Source organism: Choloepus didactylus, chromosome 15 (genome assembly GCF_015220235.1).
Source record: "Choloepus didactylus isolate mChoDid1 chromosome 15, mChoDid1.pri, whole genome shotgun sequence".
NCBI lineage: Eukaryota > Metazoa > Chordata > Mammalia > Pilosa > Megalonychidae > Choloepus > Choloepus didactylus.
The window spans coordinates 55,463,091-55,483,902 of record NC_051321.1 but is presented as its reverse complement, the minus strand read 5'-3'; the positions used below and the strand labels follow the sequence as shown (position 1 = coordinate 55,483,902).

Sequence of the window (20,812 nt, the reverse complement as noted above, 5' to 3'; positions counted from 1 at the left end):
AGAACTGATTCAGCAGCTGTGTGTTTAAGTAATAAAAGGAGCTCAAGCAAATTCTGAGCAGTAAATTCCTCTGAGGCAAACTTTTGACTCTCTTTCTTCCTCTTTCTCTCTCTCTGTCTCTCACTCTCTCAGCACATTCTGCTTTGTATATTCACAGCACTTGATGAATAATAAATAATAAAGAACTAAGCCTGGAGGGATCAATCCTTAGGCACAATTCCAAAGGTTAAGTTTAACCATGTGGAAATTATACTACATGCCCTCAAATGTGCTGCTAAGATATTCTTCGTTTTAAAGCAGAATATAGAATCAAAATGTGGAATAAAGTAGACCAATCTGCATGGGTGGGTTATGGGTTAGGTGTGTCAATTACCAGAAACTAATCTATTTCACAAGAAAACTTTATTCATCTTCATAGTATCTAAAATCCCTAAAGTGGTAAACATATTTTGAATAAAAAATTAATCACTTCTCAATTTCTCATGATCATTGGGGGAGGAAGGAATGGCTAACGCAAGACAATAAGCCATCCAAAATTATCTGTAATTGCTTAATATTCATGTTTCCTTGGGGGTTTTCTTTGGGGATTGCTCAAATTACATTTTTATTAGGCTAGTAACGAAGTTTATTTTCATTCTTTAAGTAAAATTACCTGACAATAGAGAAAGAGGATGAAGTTTATGTTCAAGGAAAATTTTACTCAAGTATCAGGCCAGGGATTTTAAAATGACCAACAGACAACCAAACAGGTAGCTAATCCACTAATGGCAGTTTCTTCTGCATAATGGGTATAAAATACCCCCAACACGCCACAAAGATTACTGAAGAAGATTAATTAAGAATATATGCTATAGCACTTAGCAAATGCAAGGTTTATACAAAGATAAGGAATTACACTTGGAAATTCATCAAGTCTTCTTACGACTGTTCAGCATATAAACTTCCCAATTCTTTTCCACCATGATCACAAATAAAAAGGTAACAAGATTGGAGTTTTTGAAGTAATTTAGTCAACCAAACTAACTAACAATGCTCAAAAGGGTCACAACAATGACTGTAAAATAATTTACACCCCATTTGATGAGTCATTCTAATAAAAAGAAACTAACATAAGGCAATCTGGACTAAAATGGAATGGAAATTGAAGAATCTTCTGTGTTTAGTATCATTTAGCAATAAAAATCAGGGGGAAAAGAAGCAGCAAATATGGAAATAAACAGCAACAACAAAAAGTCTGAGCACAATGGATAATACTCAGCATGCACAACTATTGTTTTTTGAATTGTTTGATGGTTTTTTGCCATTAGCTCCTGATGACCACATGCAACTGCAGTATATATAATGAAATATACACAACAAAATTTTCTGAGTCTAAGGTCATACTTTAAAAATAAAAACGATTCATAAAAATATATACTGGGAGGTCACATTTGAAAATGCTATGTAAACTGCGAAGAAAACTTAAGGATGCCTATACTTCCACACCTGACCATCCATGCATTGGGCAGTGTCCTCCAGGATAAGGCAAGGAAGAGGCCAAGCAAGGGAAACACGTGGCTTAAAAGAGAAATCTAGTGGATTCTTAGCTGTCTGATAGATGAAAAGCAGAACTCAAGAAAGGAAATCTGAGTCTGTTTATCATACTAGAGAGAAAACAAAACAAAAACAAAACAGCCATTAAGTCTACAGAACTTAAGTAAGAACCCTAAAGTATAAACAGTAGGAATTTATGTGTTGAAAACATGTTATAACATGATAGTTAACCATGACTCAAAGCCAACTATTGAATGGGGATCTTGAAATCCTAGGTTGCTATGGTATTTTTAAAATAGCATTTCTATTACAGTAGTAATTTTTAAATTTTTTCTCCTGTTGTTGCACAAAAAGACTACATTATTTTTAATTATGGTAATCCTCCCAAAATATTACTATTTCACAAACATTTATAGACAAATGAGATAAGAATAAAGTTTGGTTTCTCCCTGCAAACCTCAGTTATCAAAATCACCAATTTCTCCATCCTTCACAATTTACCTTTCTTGGATTTGGCACCAATCTTCAGTTTTGATGGCCAAGCAATCTGCGTATTTGTTTCCTCCATGATCTATACCAAAAGAAGAAAAAAGAAAAACATTGACTCAATTAAGAACTTTTATTTAAAGATAAGACTTTTCTCAAAACAAGATTCCATTCCTCATGTCTCTAGTCTCATGATGACACAACAAAATAACCTCATTTTAAAACAATGCAAAAAAGAAAAATAATTTTCAAACCTTAGGGGAAAAAACAGATGCATTTTTAAAAGTCTTTAATCTATCAGATATATTTAAGTATCTTTTGCAACTCATGTTCCCTCTCCACGATCCTCCAGAATTTTAGCACAGATGCAACAAGACCAAAAAGTACATGAACAAGTAATTAACACAACTTGATGCCAAAACCTTCAGAGAGGCTCACACAGAATAAAATTCCCCAAGACAATCGCCAGCGGATTGCAACACACCAAACATAATCCTTGTAATATAAAACTACATGAGTTAGGCCATACTAAATGAAGTGTTTTTGTTTTTTTCTGGGCAGAAAAAACTTGCTTTAGGCACATGTGTATTTCATTAAAATTTATGAAAAGCCACTGAACATGATGTCACATCATTAAGCAGCCACCCTCTTCATCCTCTGCCTGGTCCAAAATGGCATTTTTGCCACAGTTCCCTCCCACTTATACATGCAGCTAACACTGGCCAGGAGGATTTGAGACTCAAACGTGCCCAAGACACAAAGAACAAGCTAGGGAAGCAACGACTGCAGAGCCAAGGAGGTGGACAGTAAAGAAGTAAAGAAAACAATAAGTAACCAGAAAACGCTCATTCTTTGTTCTTCTCTCATTTCGTCAAATGAATTCGATAGATTAATGTATACTTTTGTAACATGAATACAGAATTAACCAAACAACTAAGCAAATTAATAGGCAAATAACAGGAACTATCATTTGTTAATCACTTGAATTAGAGTGGGATATGTATTCTTTAATAAGGATTTAGAGTTAACTAAACAAGTATAAGTGAAGAGAGCTAAACATATTAACAGCACTGTTCTTAATAAGTACCTTTTCCCCTCAGCATGGTCTATGTCCTGGGGCCAAGGCTAAATAGTTAACATGCAGCATACGCCATTTAATCCTCTTAATCACAGCACAAAAGGGTTTTCAGCAGATGTTTCAGACTGGCAACCAGCAGATGCATTCTGTCTACCCATCATAAGGATTTTTAACACTTGAGGCAAGATTTTAAAATCCGAGAATTTACACAGAAATTCAGATTTTTGGTTCTCTTGAACACTTGGCAAGCTAGCACCTGGAGCCCATATGTCCACGTGACAGCCCTTGGCTGGCACCGAGGAGAAGCTGTCCCTTTAGTCAGGGCAGGGAGGCTCCAGGGAACTGGCAGGTCCCCAGTGTGCCTGACACTGAGGTCGAGAGCATCTGACGGGCCATTTATCACGGCCCTTACAGTACTGTTTTCCAAGAGGAGTCTCTATCAAAAACTGAACTGAGGCCACACTGTCTTCACCAGGTCCAGGAACCGGCCAGGTCTCTGACGGAAATGAGTTTGTTCCCCCTTCAGAACCTGGCGCCACCTCCTTTCCAGTCACTCTCAGCCCCGCACCTTCTCAACTCCTTCCAATAACATGCCCGGCAGGCTCCCCCATCAGCATCTTTGTGCTTGTTCCTTGCTCTCCCTCCCCCAGAACTTCTCATGCTTCAGGTTTCAGGTGAAATGCCACCTTTCCAAGTCGCCTTTCCTTTTTACTCTTGTACCACCCCAAACCAAATTATTCTCTCCCACCTCGCTGTGTTTATTTCCCTCCTAACCCTTATCACAATCTGAATTTCTCTTATTTTCTGGGTTTACTTGTTTATTGTCTTTGAAAAATAAGTCTTCAATCTATCAGAAATATTCAAGTATCTTTTGCTACTTGAAAGTAGAAAAAATAGAAAGTAAGCTCTCTAAGGGCAGGGACTGAATAATGCTCAGCACAACAGCAGCACCAGTAAACATGTGGTAAAAGAATCCTCCTGAAGTAGGCTTCTTTATTTCCATTTCACAGATAATACTGTTGATTCAGTGGCTAATACCTCATCCAGCTAGGAAGTGGCAGATCTAGGATTAAAACCCCATTCTGCCTCCAAAGCCCGTGCTTTAACCATCATACTGTACTGGACAAAGGGACTCTATCTTTTTAAATCACACACACACACACACACACACACACACACACACACACGCACGCACGCGCATTTGAAAATATACCTTAGAATTTTAGACCACTGACAATTTTAACATCCACAAATATTTATCAAGAGCCTACTTAGGTGCCATAAGTGTGAGAGCCCACCATGAATTAGAACACAATTCCTGGTGTCAAAGAGCTTTCAGTCAAGTACAAAGAGAAATAGAAAAGGGCAGCTACCTGACAGTGGGCTGAGTGCCAGCACAGGATCAGATCACAAGGGCGGGTCACCATCCCTACTTTGAAGGTGAGAGTAGGGTTGGGGTTAGTAAAAGCTTCTAAAAGATAAAGATATAACCTAAAAAACTATCTTGAGTTCTGAAGGCCAAGTAAGAGTAAGTTTATGAATGAGTTTGTTAGTCACTAAATGAGGGCAGGAGGGCCCAATGAGAAGGGATTTCTCACTGGACACATTTTATCAGCTTATTAGTTCTAGCTACTATAAATACGTAGATGATCAATCCATGTTATCCACGATAGTGATGTTCTAGAAAGCTGCCGCAAACACTGAATTAGCAAACAATGAACCATAATCCTGCGGAAATACAGGGTTAGGCTCCCGCAAGCCTCTGGTCACAATATTTTCATCAATCAATCAATACACAGCCTTGTTTTATGAGTGTTTCTGTTTAAAGACACTTTATTTAATTTATATTATTGATTCACTAACATTGAATTCATGGCCAAGAGCATTCTAACCCATGGCTGGAAAGCTTATCTAACAAACATGAGGCACATTACAGCCTTCCTGGGCTTAGAAACGAGCCAGCACTTCAGCACTATGCTTGGGGGCCATTTTAAACAGTGAAATCAACAAAAATCTTGTGTTTGCTTATTAAACACCAATTGGGGCTCAGTGACAGAAAATAATATGCCTGAGATAATATCCTAATAAAGTGGGTAATATCATTATGTTAGAATGCCTACTATGCTCCTGGTGTTTTTCACACACTCCTTCCAACCCTCTCACCAATCCAGTGTCTCCATCATGCAGTGAGAACTGGGGTTCGGAAAGACAGTGTCCAACCTACCCACTATCCCACCATTACACTCCTGGATGCGAAGTTTCAGAGGAGGGCAAGGTTATATGAGAGTACATGGAAGTGGACCTGGCCAGTCAGGGGAGTCAAGAAAATGCTCATTGATGCTGAGACCTCAAAGAGGACAAAAAGTTGGCCAGCTGGGAAAAGGTGAAAGCATCCCAGGCAGAAGAGGAGAACATGTGGAAAGGTCTGGAAGGAGAGGGGCAGGTAACTCAGAGCACAGCTGAGATGTTTCAAGGCTTGCTGCCTACATCCAGGGAGGGAACGTTATCTTCTGTCTTTTTCACCCTCCCATCACTCTGCACATGAATATGCTCAGTACAGACTCTCAGACGTGACACAAACCAAAGCTCTCAAGTACCTGGACTTGGCTGTCACTCACTACAAATTAACTCTGGCCACTGGAGTGACTATGAAGGGGCCATACTCATTTCACTTTCAGGAAGTCAAAATCCTCCTAAGAAGTTATCAATGAAGCCTTTCAAGCAATCACCTACAACGACCACAAGACAGTTCCTCCAGCTCTGAAGTTGTATACTGTTAATTGGTTTCAACCTCAGCCATCTAGGGAAGTGGTAGAGTGTGAAGTGGTCCATATGAGCAGAAGGAAGTACAGTTCTCATAGGGCATGTGCATGGAGGTCTGTCCAGGAACCCAAGTACTTAAGCTGGATTACCAGAGCAGGAGGCTGACAAGCACATCCCCTGGCAGGAGTGGGATGCAGTGGGGAGGAGGGTACAGAGGCAGGAATTAGACAGGAACCAAGTCAGAGATGCAATCTCCAGCAAGATATGCAAAAAGATGCCCTAGATGGTAATCAAGGCAAGCAACCAGGGGCAGTGGAAAAGGTGAGGCCAGCAGGCTGTGGCTGAAATCAAAGAAGCAGAGACAGTGATAAAGTAGCTGCCAGATGAAGGACAGAGATAAAGCCGGGATTTCACTTAAAGGCAAATAAGAGCTAGAAAGTTTACAGGTGAGTTCCACATATTTATAGTAAGTAAGGAGTCCTAAGGCTTCCAGACAACCTGACATAAGTGCTTACTTTCCTTTGCAAAGAGACTATGTGTATGAGTTAAGAACAGTGGAAGGTCACAAGTGATGTAAAACGTCACTGATTAGTCTGGGTTGTGAACGAAGCAAAGTCCCTAACACCTCTCAAGACTTAGCACTTTGTGAATGGAGATAAGCAAGTGAAAACTAAAAAAGAAGCTGCTAGAAATCCCTTACCATCTTCACAAAATCCAGACAGGGTTAACTGAGAACTGTGAGAATTAAAGTCACATTTAAAATAAGTCACAAAAACAGACAGACTGAAGCAGTTAATTTTGTGGAACTTACAATGGATGAAAACACGGACACCTTTTCAAGAGAATATTATGTATTTTTCACAATCCAATTAATTCTTACAAAACCTGACAAAGGAAATCATTCCCAGGAATTCACGATATGCCTTAATTTTTAATCAAGTCAATATATCATATTGAAATGTTTGGTTCGCATTCAAAGAGTAATTCAATCAATTGGCTAACTCTGACATCACCCCCCCCCCCCATAAAAAAAAAAGATGTTCGTGTCCCCATTTGTGTGAAATTTGATCTTAAGTTGGAAGCGTGCTCAAAACTACTAGCGGTTCCTTATGGAAATGACACTATAAATACCATGATAAAACCTTAGGTTATCAGCTGAACTAAGGAATGCCAAGGTATGCAAAACTATAAACTTCTGAGAAGAAAACAACTATCTCCTGTCTTAGGGGGAAAAAAATTGTAAAGTGAGTTCCAGCGGGTTTTAAAAAATCTTATTTTTCCCTGTTTCCACCTTCAAAAAATCGAAACTTAAAGAACAAACTTGTGATTTTGAATAATTTTCTATAAACATTAAATCACACCTTAAATATTTTAAAGATTTTTCCTCTAACTCATAATTATGGATACTATATGTTGATGCCATTTCAAACAGATCAGTTTCTACTTTGGGGCTTCCTCACTGTCAAAAGAATCTCTCAACTCCTATCTCACATCTTATACAAAAATTAACTTAAAATGCATCAAAGATCTAAACATTAGAGCTAAGATCACAAACCTTTAGAAGAAAATGTAGGGAAATATCTTAAAGATCTTGTGGTAGAAGGTAGTTTCCTAGAACTTACACCCAAAGCACGAACAGTGAAAAAAGAAACAGATAAATGGAATCGCCTCAAAAGTGAACACTTTTGTGCATCAAAAGACTTTGCCCAGGAAAGTAAAAAGGCAGCCTATGCAATGGGAGACAATATTTGGAACCACGTATCAGACAATGGTTTAATAATCAGAAAATATAAAGAGATCCTACAATTCAACATCAAAAAGACAGACAACCCAACTGAAAAATGGGCAAAAGACATGGACAGACACTTTTTTAAAGAGGAAATACAGATGGCTCAAAAACCTATGAAAAGATGCTCAACTTCACAGGCTATAAGGGAAACGCAAATCAAACCACAATGAGGTATCATCTCACACTTACTAGAATGACCATTATAAAAAAAAAAACAAACCAGAAAATTACAAATGCTGGAGAGGATGTGGAGAAAGAGGCACACTTATTCACTGTTGGTGGGAATGCAGAACAGTACAGCCACTCTGGAAGGCAATGTGGTGGTTCCTCAGGAAGCTTAGAATTGCCTTATGATCCAGCAATTCCATTACTAGGTATGTACTCAGAGGAACTGAAAGCTAAGATACAGACAGACATTTTTAAACTGATGTTTAGAGCGGCATTATTCACAATTGCCAAGAGATGAAAACAGCCCAAAATGTCCATCAAGAGACGAGTGGATAAACAAACTATGGTACATATACATAATGGAATATTATGCAGCTGTAAGACAGAACAAAGTCACAAAACATATAACAACGTGGATGTTGTTGAACAACATAATTTTGAGCAAAATTAGCCAGAAGCAAAAGAACAAATATTCTATGGTCTCACTAATATGAACTAACATTAATAAGCAAACTTAGAGAGTTAAAGTTGAGAACACAGCTTATCAGGAAGATAGAAAGAGGGGAGAGATTGGGCATTTGATGCTGAAGCGGTACAGAATGTTCAACAGGATTGTATAGATCCAGAAATTACACAATACTGTGTGATGGTAGCACCATATTGTAAGTACACTGAACAAAGAAGAGTGTGAGTATGGCTGAAGGAGGAAGGCTAGGGGCATGTAAGACCCCAGAAGGAAAGATAAAGACTGGGACCATATAACTTAGTGAACCTAGAGTGGTCAGTGATGGTAATTAAATGTGCAAATATAGGAAAGTTTTTACATGAGGGATACAAAATGAATGTCAACTTTGCAAGGTGTGGAGAATGGGATGGTACTGGGGAAGAAAATACAATCAATGCATACTAGAGTCTATAGTTAAGAGTAACATTGTAATATACTTCCATTAATCCTAACAAACGCACTATACCAAAGCTAAATGTCTATAAGAGGGGGATATAAGGCAGAGGTATGGGATTCTTGGTGGTGGTAGTATCTGAACTTTTAAATTTATTTTATTTTTTCTTTTATTTTTTTTTATTCATCATTGTTTTCCTTTTCTTTTTTTTTTTTCTTTTTTCTCTTCTTCCCCTTTCTTTGCAGAAGAAATGGAAATGTCCGCATATAGCTTGCAGTTGTGAATGCACAACAATGTGATTACACTGGGAACCACTGATTGTTTACGTAGGATGGAATGTTTAAAAAATAAACAGAGGGATATACATGCTGGAGAAAATGTGGAGGGGGGATGTACCTAATCACAGCTGGTGGGGAAGTAGAATGGTGCAGCCTACCTGGAGGGCACAGTGTGGTGGTTCCACAGGAAGCTAAGTATGGGGTTGCCATAGGGCCTTGCAACTCTGTTATTGGGTATTTACTTGGAAGAACTGAGAGCAGGGACGTGAATGGACATTTGCACACTGCTGTTTATGGTGACAGTATTCATGATCTGCAATGGATAGAGGTGGCAAAAGGGTACATCCACTGATGAACAGAATGGTGAACTGTGCTATATACATACAATGCAATATTGAGTGGCTGCAAGAATGAAGGTCTGAGGTATGCAACTAGGTAAATGGACCTTGAGGACAGTATGTTGAGTGAAATAAGCCAGAATGAAAAAACAGACATTATAATGCCTCACTAATATGGGCTAAGTATAATGAGCAAACTCTGAGAATTGAATCTGAGAACACAAGTTATCAGGGGAAGGCTTATTGTAGTGGTTTCTAGATTGTAAGCTCTTATAGCAGTTATACATATTCCTGAGGTATAATGGTTATTTCTAAATTCTGAGATGCTGAGACCTTTGTGTATATTCTGGTTGGTCCCTGGAACTTTGGGTATCTGTGTGATACCTGAGACTCAGAGCTAGAGTTCAGCAGTTATGAATGTCAACATTACCCCACATGCATAACTATATGATGATACTGTGAACAACTGTACACTTTGAATAACTGTATGGTATGTGACTATACCTCAATAAAACTCCAGGGATAAAAAAAAACAATCTTCTCTCAATTCTACCAATCTCTGCTAGATTTCTTTTACTGCTCTCATAAGATAGACAGTAATCCTTTGCATCATGAGGAAAGAGATTTTGGAGGAATACACCTAAAAATTTGAATAAATAATTCTATTTTAATTTAAATTTCTGTTCTCAGATTTACTGCACTCATTATTTACAGGTGGGCAATAACTGAAATGTAACAATTCTTATGCTAATCTCAGATTTGATGATTAGCAAATATTTATATTAACAAAAGGATTTGGCCTAAGAATATCAATTTTGGAATATATGAAGCAATTAAAATTAAAAATTCACAAAGAATAGATATTTTTATAGCTCACCTACAAAAATTCTTTTTCATCATGAAAAATCTGATGAAGAGAGCAAGCTATGGATATGTAACAGCTTTGGAAGCTGAAGAGTCATCTTAACTTTCTAACTGATATATGTATTTCATAAACAGGAAGCAATGTTGCCTCATCCAAGACTAATAGCACTGCTTTTTTCCCATTAAAAAGGTACCTAATAAACATGACATTGTATGTTACTGTTATGGTTTTAGTTTCTATGGGGGGGGGAGGAAAGAAGAGATAGGAAGGGGGTGTAATGTTTAAATAAACTGAAATTTGGAATTTTTTAATTGGAAGAAAGTTCTGTCTGCTATTGAAAAAATTTCATCACAGATTCATAATGAATCATTTAAATAAGTTTACTTTCCTAAAATAAATTTCTAAAATAGAGTAAAATAAACAAAATCTAATCAAATTCTACAAGTAGTTTCATCTATGATAAAAATAATTTACATTTATACTCTTCAATGCTCAAGTCATAAAAGATTTCTTCCATTTCCAACAAATTCCAGATTAGTACACTGTATAGAAAGAGAACGTATCTGCCAACGTTCACTATACTACACATTTTGCAGGTTTGCAGCAATTATAGGATAACATCTTACAGATGATGAAAACCTTTGCCAAACCAGCAAATTCTACTAACATGCTTATTTCACCAAGCATGTGAAAAGATGCTCAACATCATCAGCCATTAGGGAAATTCAAATCAAAACTCTGCAATACCATTTCACACCCACTAGAATGGTTACTATTTAAAAAATGGAAAATCACAAGTGGTGGAGAAGATGTGGAGAAATAGGAACATTTATTCATTATTGGTAAGAATGTAAAATGGTGTAGCCGCTGTGGAAGACAGTTTGGCGTTTCCTCAGAAAGCTAAGTATAGAATTATCACACCAACCAGCAATCCTCTAGACATATATACAAAAGAACTGAAAGGAGGAACTTGAACAGATATTTGCTCACCAATGTTCATAGCAGCACTATTCACAATTTCCAAAAGATGGAAGCAACCCAAGGGTCCATCCACGGATGAATGGAAAAACAAAATGTGATACATACACACAATGGAATATTATTCAGTGGTAAAAGGAATGACGTTCTGATACATGTGACAACACAGATGAACCTTAAAGACACCATGTTAAGTGACATAAGCCAGACGCAAAAGGACAAATATTGTACAATCTGTCTGATATGAAATAATTAGAATAAGCAAATTCATAAAGTCAAAATCTAGAGGACGAGGACAGGGTTGGGGTAAGGAACAGGGAATTAAGGCCTAAAATGTATAGAGTTTCCACTTGGAATGATGAAAAAGTTCTGATAATGGATGGTGGTGATGGTAGCACAACATTGTGAACATAATTAACAGCAGTGAATTATATATTTGAATGTGGTTAAAAGGGAAGTTTTACAAATTATATAATTACAAATTTTATAAAGTGTATGTATGCTACTAGAACACAAATTTTGAAAATATCCACAGAACGGTACAACACAGTGAACCCTAAGTTAAACCATGGACTATAGTCAATAACACAATTATAAAAATGTGCTTTCATCAAATGTACCAAATGTATCACACCAATGCAAGGTGTTAATAACAGGTTGGTATATAGGAACTCTGTATTTTATGCATATCTTTCTGTAACCCTACAACTTCTCTAAGTAAAAAAACAACTCTTCAATCCAGAACACATCTGGATCCCAGATTACATCACAGAGCTTACCAGTCCTAGGGCTAAAGGCTACCTAAAGCCCACTCATACGTCCTCACTTTTTAGTAATGAGAGCCAGTACACATTCATATTGTTCAAGCCAGCCTGTTACTTGAAGCTGAATGCCAGGTGGACACACCTTCCAAATAACGTCCTCCTTCTGATTTTCATAGTTTGTTCAGACATCTGTGCAAAACCTTGTCGCTTCTCCTCTCCCACAGCTTCTCCCCTAACATTTCTCAGCCCCTCGTAAACCACCACCACCAAAGCCAGTCAGTTACAAAGACCTAGTGATTCTCTTTCCAAAACTGTTTCCAGAATCTGAGACCATTTTCCCATACAGATAATTACCACCCATGAACACATCCACAAGGTTTCAATGCTGGTGGCAGCACTTCCAGCTTTTTCCCCTTAAAGTCATGACTCTGATAGCTGCCTCCCCTAATTCAAAAGCCACCCAGTGACTATTCACTTTCTTTTAAGTTAGGCAAACTCCTGGACCTAACACTAAGAATGCCCATAACCAGCCACACCAATCTCTTTGGTTTTACTTTCCTTAGTTCCTTCTACTTTCATTGACATGACTGTCCTCTGTCCTGAAAACACACCCAATGCTTTTCCATCTTTACTGCTTTATTCAAACTGTTCTATTGTTTCACTGTCTCCTTCTGCTGAATTTCTACCTTGTTCATCATCAAGTGTAAAACTTCAAGGTACTCTCAATTGGATGTAATCTCTGCCTCCTTTGAACTGCTATCTCATCTCTCTTATGCCAGTTACAATATATTACTATTATATTTTAATTGGCTCAACCCCCCTGACTGGAATACACAGTCCTTGAGGCAAAGTCTGTTTTACTTATGTAAACCGGGTCCTCTTGACAACAACATCCACCCTCCTGACAAGACAAAGAGAAGATATTCTGGGTTTCATTTGCAAGAGGATTTCAACTCCTAGAAGAGCAATCTACTGTCCTTTTTGGGACCTAGGGTGGAATCACTTCCCTTTTAGAGAATCATGTTTCTAAATCAAGAGTCCCAGGCAGGGAACAATTAGGGATGAATGGGCACAGTGCATGCTTTTAATCCAAATAATTATTCATTTCCCCTAAGAAATATACACTCTCTTATTTTCTTGGAATTCACTGCCCCCTCACTCATATTTCCCCTGGAGGTACAGATGTGTAATTATTTTACTTTCCTTTTAGCTCTACCATGAGAAAACCAACAGAACAATGACAGGATAAATGGCAAGTGATGTTTGATCTCAGGATCAGGAAAGTAGTAGGGAGTGGTGGCTGGCTGCAGCAAACAGGAGTGAGTCTGTCACCACCTCCAGGTAGTGTGTGGAGGCTGGCCCAAAGAAGCCAGATTTTCAGATTTTTTCAAGAAAAGCTAGAGAACCAGATTAGTATGTAAAATTGCCTTGATTTTATAATGTAAATTTATTTAAAAATTGCTATTCAGACCAACACAATAGGGCCCCAACCAAACCTGCCAAATACAACAAACAAAGTAGTCTGTACTCCATGCTTACCAGGGATGGGTAAAACAAACAAACAAACAGGCATGCAGTCATGCTCAACAAAGTAAGAGGGTGCTGCTACCAGAGTGAGAAAATCTTAGACCTGTGGCATTTTATGACTAGCCAGGCTTTGATCTTCTTGGAAAAAAAAAGTAGACAGGGAGTTTTATAGCCCAGCACAGACTCAGGTTCCAGGGTTTTGGATGGGGAGTCCTAGGGCTAAAGGCTGCCGGAAAACTGAATTCAGTTAAAGCCAAAGGCAAGAGTTATATGTAAGTCCAATGAAGCCTAAGGCAAGGTTTATAAGTGAATCCCTTGCACATAGTACAAATTCAATAGTACTTCCTGAATAAATGTTGTAAATGATTCCTTCCCAGAGGATGTCAGAAAATAAAGTGTTACCCTACTGAACTTGGTGCAGCAAGGTAGAAAATAACTAATGTACTCTAAATGTATTTTTCTGCAAAAGTAATTTAAATCTTTCTCAGGGAAAAACGTGGAATCCATAAGAAGTTATACTAAATCAAAGAATTTCTACATTTCAAAAGTGTATTTAGTGCTCGCTTTGGCAGCACATATACTAAAATTGGAAGGATACAGAGAAGATTAGCATGGCCCCTGCGCAAGGATGACACGCAAATTCGTGAAGCCTTCCATATTTTGGGGAGTGCTACAGGCTGATAGGAAAAGACAGGAGAGAGAGTTGGAGAAGAGTGCAGAAATGAAGATTATCAGGAAAGGTAAAAGGAGATAGAGGAAAAAATAAGATATGACATATAAATTCCAAAAGACAAAATGGTAGCAGAAAGTACTGCCCTTACAGTAATAACACTAAACGTAAATGGATTAAACTCCCCAATAAAAAGACACAAACTGACAGAAAATGGATTAAAAAACAGGACCTATCTATATGCTGTCTACAAGAAACTCACTTTAGACACAAGGACAAAAATAGACTGAAAGTGAAAGGTTGGAAAAAGATATTTCATGCAAACAACAACCAGAAAAAAGCGGGAGTAGCTATATTATCAGACAAATTAGACTTCAAAAGTAAAACAATTAAAAGAGACAAAGAAGGACACTATATATCAATAAAAGGCTCAATTCATCAAGAAAACATAACAATCATAAATATTTATGTACCAAGCCAGAATGCCCCAAAATTCATGAGGCAAACACTGAGATCACTGAAATGAGAAGTAGACACCTCTACAATAATAGTTGGAGACTTCAATACACCACTCTCATCAATGGATAGAATATCTAGACAGAGGATCACTAAAGAAACGAAGATGTTGAATTGCATGCTAAATGAACTAGACTTGACAGACATTTATAGAACACTACATCCAACAACAGCAGGATACACTTTTTTCTCAAGTGTTCATGGAACATTCTCTAGGATAGACCACATGTTGGGCCACAAAGCAAGTCTCAACAAATTTAAAAATATTGATATTATATGAAACACTTTCTCAGACCATAATGGAATGAAGTTGGAAATAAATAAAATTCACAAACATATGGAGGTGAAACAACACCCTCTTAGAAAACCAGTGGGTAAAGGAAGAAATTACAAGAGAAATTAGTAAATACCTTGAGGCAAATGACAATGAAAACACAACTTATCAAAACTTATGGGATGCAGCAAAGGCAGTGCTGAGAGGGAAATTTATTGTCCTAAATGCCTATATTAAAAGAGAAGAGAGAGCAAAAATTGAAGAGTTAACTGTTTACCTGTAGGAATTAAAGAAAGAACAGCAAACTAACCCCAAAGCAAACAGAAAGGAAGAAATAACAAAGATTAGAGCAGAAATAAATGCAATTGAGAACAGGAAAACAATAGAGAGAATCAACAAAACCAGAAGTTGGTTCTTTGAGAAAATCAATAAAATTGATGGATCACTGGCTAGGTGTGCCAGTTTGAATGTATTGTGTCCCCCAAATGCCATTATCTTTGTGGTCTTGTGGAACAGACGTTTTGGTGCTGGTTAGATTTGCTTGGAATGTGCCCCACCCAGCTGTGGGTGGTGACTTTGGTGGGATACTCCCATGGAGGCGTGACTCCACCCATTCAGGGTGGGCCTTGATCAGTGGAGCCATATAAAGCATGCTGACTCAAAGAGACTGAACGGAGTGCAGCTGTGAGTGACGTTTTGAAGAGAAGCAAGCTTGCTAGAGAGGAACGTCCTGGGAGAAAGCCATTTTGAAACCAGAACTTAGGAGCAGATGCCAGCCACGTGCCTTCCCAGCTAACAGAAGTTTTCCGGACGCCACTGGCCATCCTCCAGTGAAGGTACCCGATTACTGATGTGTTACCTTGGACACTTTATGGCCTTAAGACTGTAACTGTGTAGCTAAATAAACCCCCTTTTTATAAAAGCCAACCCATCTCTGGTGTTTTGCATTCTGCAGCATTAGCAAACTAAAACACTAGGCTAACAAAAAAAAGAGAGAGAGTGGATGTAAATAAATTCAATCAGAAATGGGAAAGGAAATATAACTACTGACCCCGCAGAAATTAAGGAGACAATGAGAAGAAACTATGAGCAACTATATGCTAATAAACTACACAATTTAGATGAAAAGGACAACTTCCCAGAAAAGCATAAACAACCAGCATTGACTCAAGAAGAAACAGATGACCTCAACAAACCAATCACAAGTAAAGAGATTGAGTCAGTCAGCAAAAAGCTGCCAAAAAGGAAAAGCCCAGGACCAGATGGTTTCACATGTGAATTCTACCAAGCATTCAAGAAAGAATTAGTACCAATTCTGCTCAAACTCTTCAAAAAAATTGAAGAAGAGGTAAAGCTCCCTAACTCATTCTATGAAGCCAACATCACCCTAATACCAAAATCAGACAAAGATACTAAAAAAAAAGAAAATTATAGACCAATTTCTTTAATGAATATAGATGCAAAAATCCTCAACAAAATACACGCAAATTGCATCCAGCAACATATTAAAAGAATTATACACCACAACCAGGTGGGATTTATTCCAGGTATGCAAGGTTGGTTCAACACAAGAAAATCAATTAATGTAATACACCACATCAATAAATCAAAGCAGAAGAACCACATGATCATCTCGATTGATGCGAAAAGGCATTTGGCAAAATTCAACATCCTTTCCTGATGAAAACACTTCAAAGGATAGGAATAGAAGGGAATTTTTTCAATATGATAAAGGTGATATATGAAAAACCCACAGCTAACATCATACTCAATGGGGAGAGACTGAAAGCTTTTCCTCTAAGATCAGCAACAAGACAGGGATGCCCACTATCACCATTGTTATTCAACATAGTGCTGGAAGTTCTAGCTAGAGCAATTAGGCAAGAAAAAGAAATAAAAGGCATCCAAATTGGAGAGGAAGTAGTAAAACTTTCACTATTTGCAGATGACATGATTCTATATGTAGGAAATCCAGAAAAATCTACAGCAAAGCTACTAGAACTAGTCAGTGAATACAGCAAAGTGGCAGGCTACAAGATCAATATGCAAAAATCTGTAGTGTTCCTATACACAAGTAACATGCAACAAGAGGAGGAAATCAAGAAAAAAATCCCCTTCACAATAGCAACCAAAAGAATCAAGTATTTAGGAATAAACTTAATCAAGGACACAAAAGACTTTTACACAGAAAACTATAAGAAACTGCTAAAAGAAACTGAACAAGACCTAAAAAAAAATGGAAGACCATACCATGTTCATGGATTGGAAGACTAAATATAGTTAAGATGGCAATTTTACCTAAACTGATTTATAGATTCAATGTAATAACCAATTCAAATCCCAATGACTTACTTTACAGAAACAGAAAAACCAATAACCAAATTTATTTGGAAGGGCAAGGTGCCCTGAATAACCAAAAATATCTTGAGAAAGAGGAACGAAGCGGGAGGTCTCACACTACCTGACTTTGAAGCATATTACAAAGCTACAGTGCTCAAAACAGCATGGTACTGGCATAAGGACAGATAAACCGACCAATGAAATCCAACTGAGTGTTCAGAAGCAGACCCTCGCATCTATGGACAACTGATCTTTGATAAGGCAGTCAAGCCAAAGCAACTGGAAAAGAGCAGCCTCTTCAATAAATGGTGTTTGGAGAACTGGATATCCATTTCCAAAAGAATGAAAGAGGATGCCTATCTCACACCTTCTGCAAAAATTAACTCAAAATGGATCAAAGACCTAAACATTAGCACCAAGACCATAAAATGCTTAGAAGAAAATGTAGGGCAATATCTTAAAGATCCTGTGATAGGAGGTGGTTTCTTAGACCTCACACCCAAGGCGCAAGCAACCAAAGAACAAACAGACAAATGGGATCTCCTCAAAATTAAATACTTTTGTACATCAAAGGACTTTGTCAGAAAAGTAAAAAGGCAACCTACACAATGGGAGATGATATTTGGAAACCACATATCAGATAAAGGTCTAATATCCTGAATATATAAAGGAATCCTACAACTCAATAACAGAAAGACAAACAATCCAATTAAAAAATGGGCAAAAGACATGGACAGACATTTTTCTGAAGAGGAAATACAAATGGCTCAAAAACATATGAAAAAATGCTCAACTTCACTGTCTATTAAGGAAATGCAAATCAAAACCACAATGAGCTATCATCTCATACCTACCAGAATGGCCATTATCCAAAAAACAGAAAATGACAAGTGCTGGAGAGGATGTGGAGACAGAGGCCAACTTATTCATTGTCAGTGGGAATGTAGAATGGTGCAACCACTCTGGAAGACAGTGTGGAGGTTCCTTAGGAAGCTAAATATTGGTTTGCCATATGACCCAGCTATTCCATTGCTAGGTAAATACTCAGAGGAACTGAAACTTAAGACACAAATAGACATTTGTAAACCAATGTTTATTGCAGCATTATTCATGATTGCCAAGAGACGGAAACAGCCCAAATGTCCATCAACGGACGAGTGGATAAACAAACTGTGGTATATACACATGATGGAATATTATGCAGCTGTAAGACAGAACAAAGACATGGATCATATAACAATGTGGATGAACCTTGAGGACATTATGTTGAGTAAAGTTAGCCAGAAACAAAAGGACAGATTCTATATGGTCTCACTAATATGAACAGACATTAATGAACAAACTTTGGGAGTTAAAAGCTGACAACACAGGTGACCAGGAGATAGAAAGAGGGTAGAGATCAGGCATTTGATGCCGAAGGACTACAGAATGTTTAGCAGGATTGACTGTATAGATCCAGAAATAGATAGCATAATACTGTGTGATGGTAGCACAGTATTGTAAGTACACCAAACAAAGATGTCTGTGAGTAAAGCTGAAAGAGGTGGGATAGGAGAATGCATGACACCAGAGGTAAAGATAGATGATAAAGACTGGGACTGTATAACTTGGCAAAAACTGGAGTGGCCAATGACTGTTACTAAATATACAAATATAAAGATGTTTTTGCATGTGGAAGAGCAAAAGAATGTCAACCATGTAGAGTGTTCAAAAAGGGATGGTATTTGGGAAAAAAACATAATCAAAGCAAATTGGAGTCTATGGTCAACAGTAACACTGTAATATACCTCCATTAAATGTAACAAAGGCAATATGCCAATGCTAACTGTATATGAGAGGGGGATATAGGGGAGGAATATGGGACTCTTGGTAGTGGTGTTATTTTCTGTCCTTACTATTATATTGTATTGTATGACATGTTATTTCTCTTATCATCTTTTTTATTATTGCAAAAAGAAAATTTTTTTCCTGTAGTAATCCATATGTTCAAGTGCTGATTGTGGTGATAAATGTACAACTTTATGATGATACCATGAACAAGTGATTGTGCACTATGGATGAATGTATGGTATGTGAATATAACTCTATAAAATTGTAGGAAAAAATATATATAGGAGTAAAAGTGTTGGAGAAAACATGGTGAGAGGGATGTACCTATCTACTGTTGATGAGCAGGTAGAATGGTGTAGCCTTTCTGAAGGTCAGTGTGGTGGTTCCACAAAACGTTAAGTATATGGGTACTATAAGGTCCTGCAACCTCATTATGGGGTATGTCATTTGAAGATCTGAGAGCAGAGACATGAATGGACATTTGCAAACTGGTGCTCATGGAGGCAGCAATCATGATTTGCAATGGGTGGAGGTGACCTAAGGGTACATAGACTGAGGAACAGAATGGTGAATTGTGGCATATGCATACAACGGAATATTGAGCAACTACGAGAAGGAGTGAAGCTGTGAGACATGCAACGAGGTGAAAGGATCCTGTACACAGTATTTGAGTGAAGTACACCAGAAATAAAAGCAGGCACTATAATGCCTCGCCAATACGGACTAACTGCAATGTGTAAACTCAGAATTGAATCTTAGAACATAGCCTAACCTGGCCTTCATTATTGTAATGGTCCCTAGATTGTAAGCTCTTACAGCAGTCAACTCTATTCCTGAATTGTAACGCCCATCTCTAAACTTTGAGATGCTGATCCCCTAGCGTATAACCTGATTGGTCTCGGGAACAATGCGTATCTCTGAGACACCTGAAACTTGGAGCCAAAGGTCGGCAGATATGAATGTCAATATTAGTGCATACAGCAACTGTTAAAAAAAAGCTGAAAAAGAGCCCAGACTTCAATTAGTGATATGAATGAAGCAGATATGGTTAAGACTAGGGCAAACTGGGCCAAAGGGTAAAGGTCGAAACTAACTGTTACAAAACGTCAACTTCCTTGTGAGACCAAGGGAAGAGATGTCTATTTGGTGCAGCATCTATATTTTCTAAACAGTATAAGTCTACAGTCAGTTTGTTCAAACACCATGATTGCACGGTGCTTTGAATAGGAAGTGAGATATGGTGGGTTGGTACAGGTTAGAGTGAAATAGTGACACATCCCAAAGTAATTTGGGCAGAGAATAAAAACTATATTTATAGCCACCACCCCCCCCCCTCCGCCAAAGAGCTGGGGGAAGGTGCAGAAGTGTTGGACTTCCTCACCTGGACTGGTGTTGATGTTGTCACAAACATTGGGACTGGCGGTTTGATGTGCCGAGCCCTCTACCACGGGACTTGCCCTTGTGGGGCTCGTTACTGCAAAGGAGAGGCTAAACTTGCATATAATTGTGCCTAAGAGTCTCCCCGAGTACCTCTTTGTTGCTCAGATGTGGCCCGCCCTCTCTCTAACTGAGCCACCTCGGCAGGTGATCTCACTGCCCTCCCCCCTATATGGGACCAGACTCCCAGGGGTGTAAATCTCCCTGGCAACGCAGGATATGACTCCTGGGGATGAATCTGGACCCGGCATTGTGGGACTGAGAGTATCTTCTTGACCA

The 20,812-nt window shown here is 38.2% G+C and overlaps 1 protein-coding gene and 1 non-coding gene across 4 annotated transcripts in view; one reads left to right on the top strand and one right to left on the bottom strand.

Moving 5' to 3' along the window:
* BICC1 (BicC family RNA binding protein 1) overlaps positions 1-20,812 on the bottom strand; it is a 354,290-nt gene that overhangs the window by 145,856 nt on the left and 187,622 nt on the right. For all 3 annotated transcript variants that reach the window (XM_037804387.1, XM_037804388.1, XM_037804390.1), the window contains exon 3: positions 2,035-2,104. In XM_037804387.1, coding sequence (XP_037660315.1) covers positions 2,035-2,104 — 70 coding nt within the window. The remainder of the gene's footprint in view (positions 1-2,034; positions 2,105-20,812) is intronic.
* On the top strand, positions 14,023-14,129 carry LOC119511015. Its single transcript, XR_005212107.1, has one exon. It is a non-coding gene; the product is annotated as a U6 spliceosomal RNA (small nuclear RNA).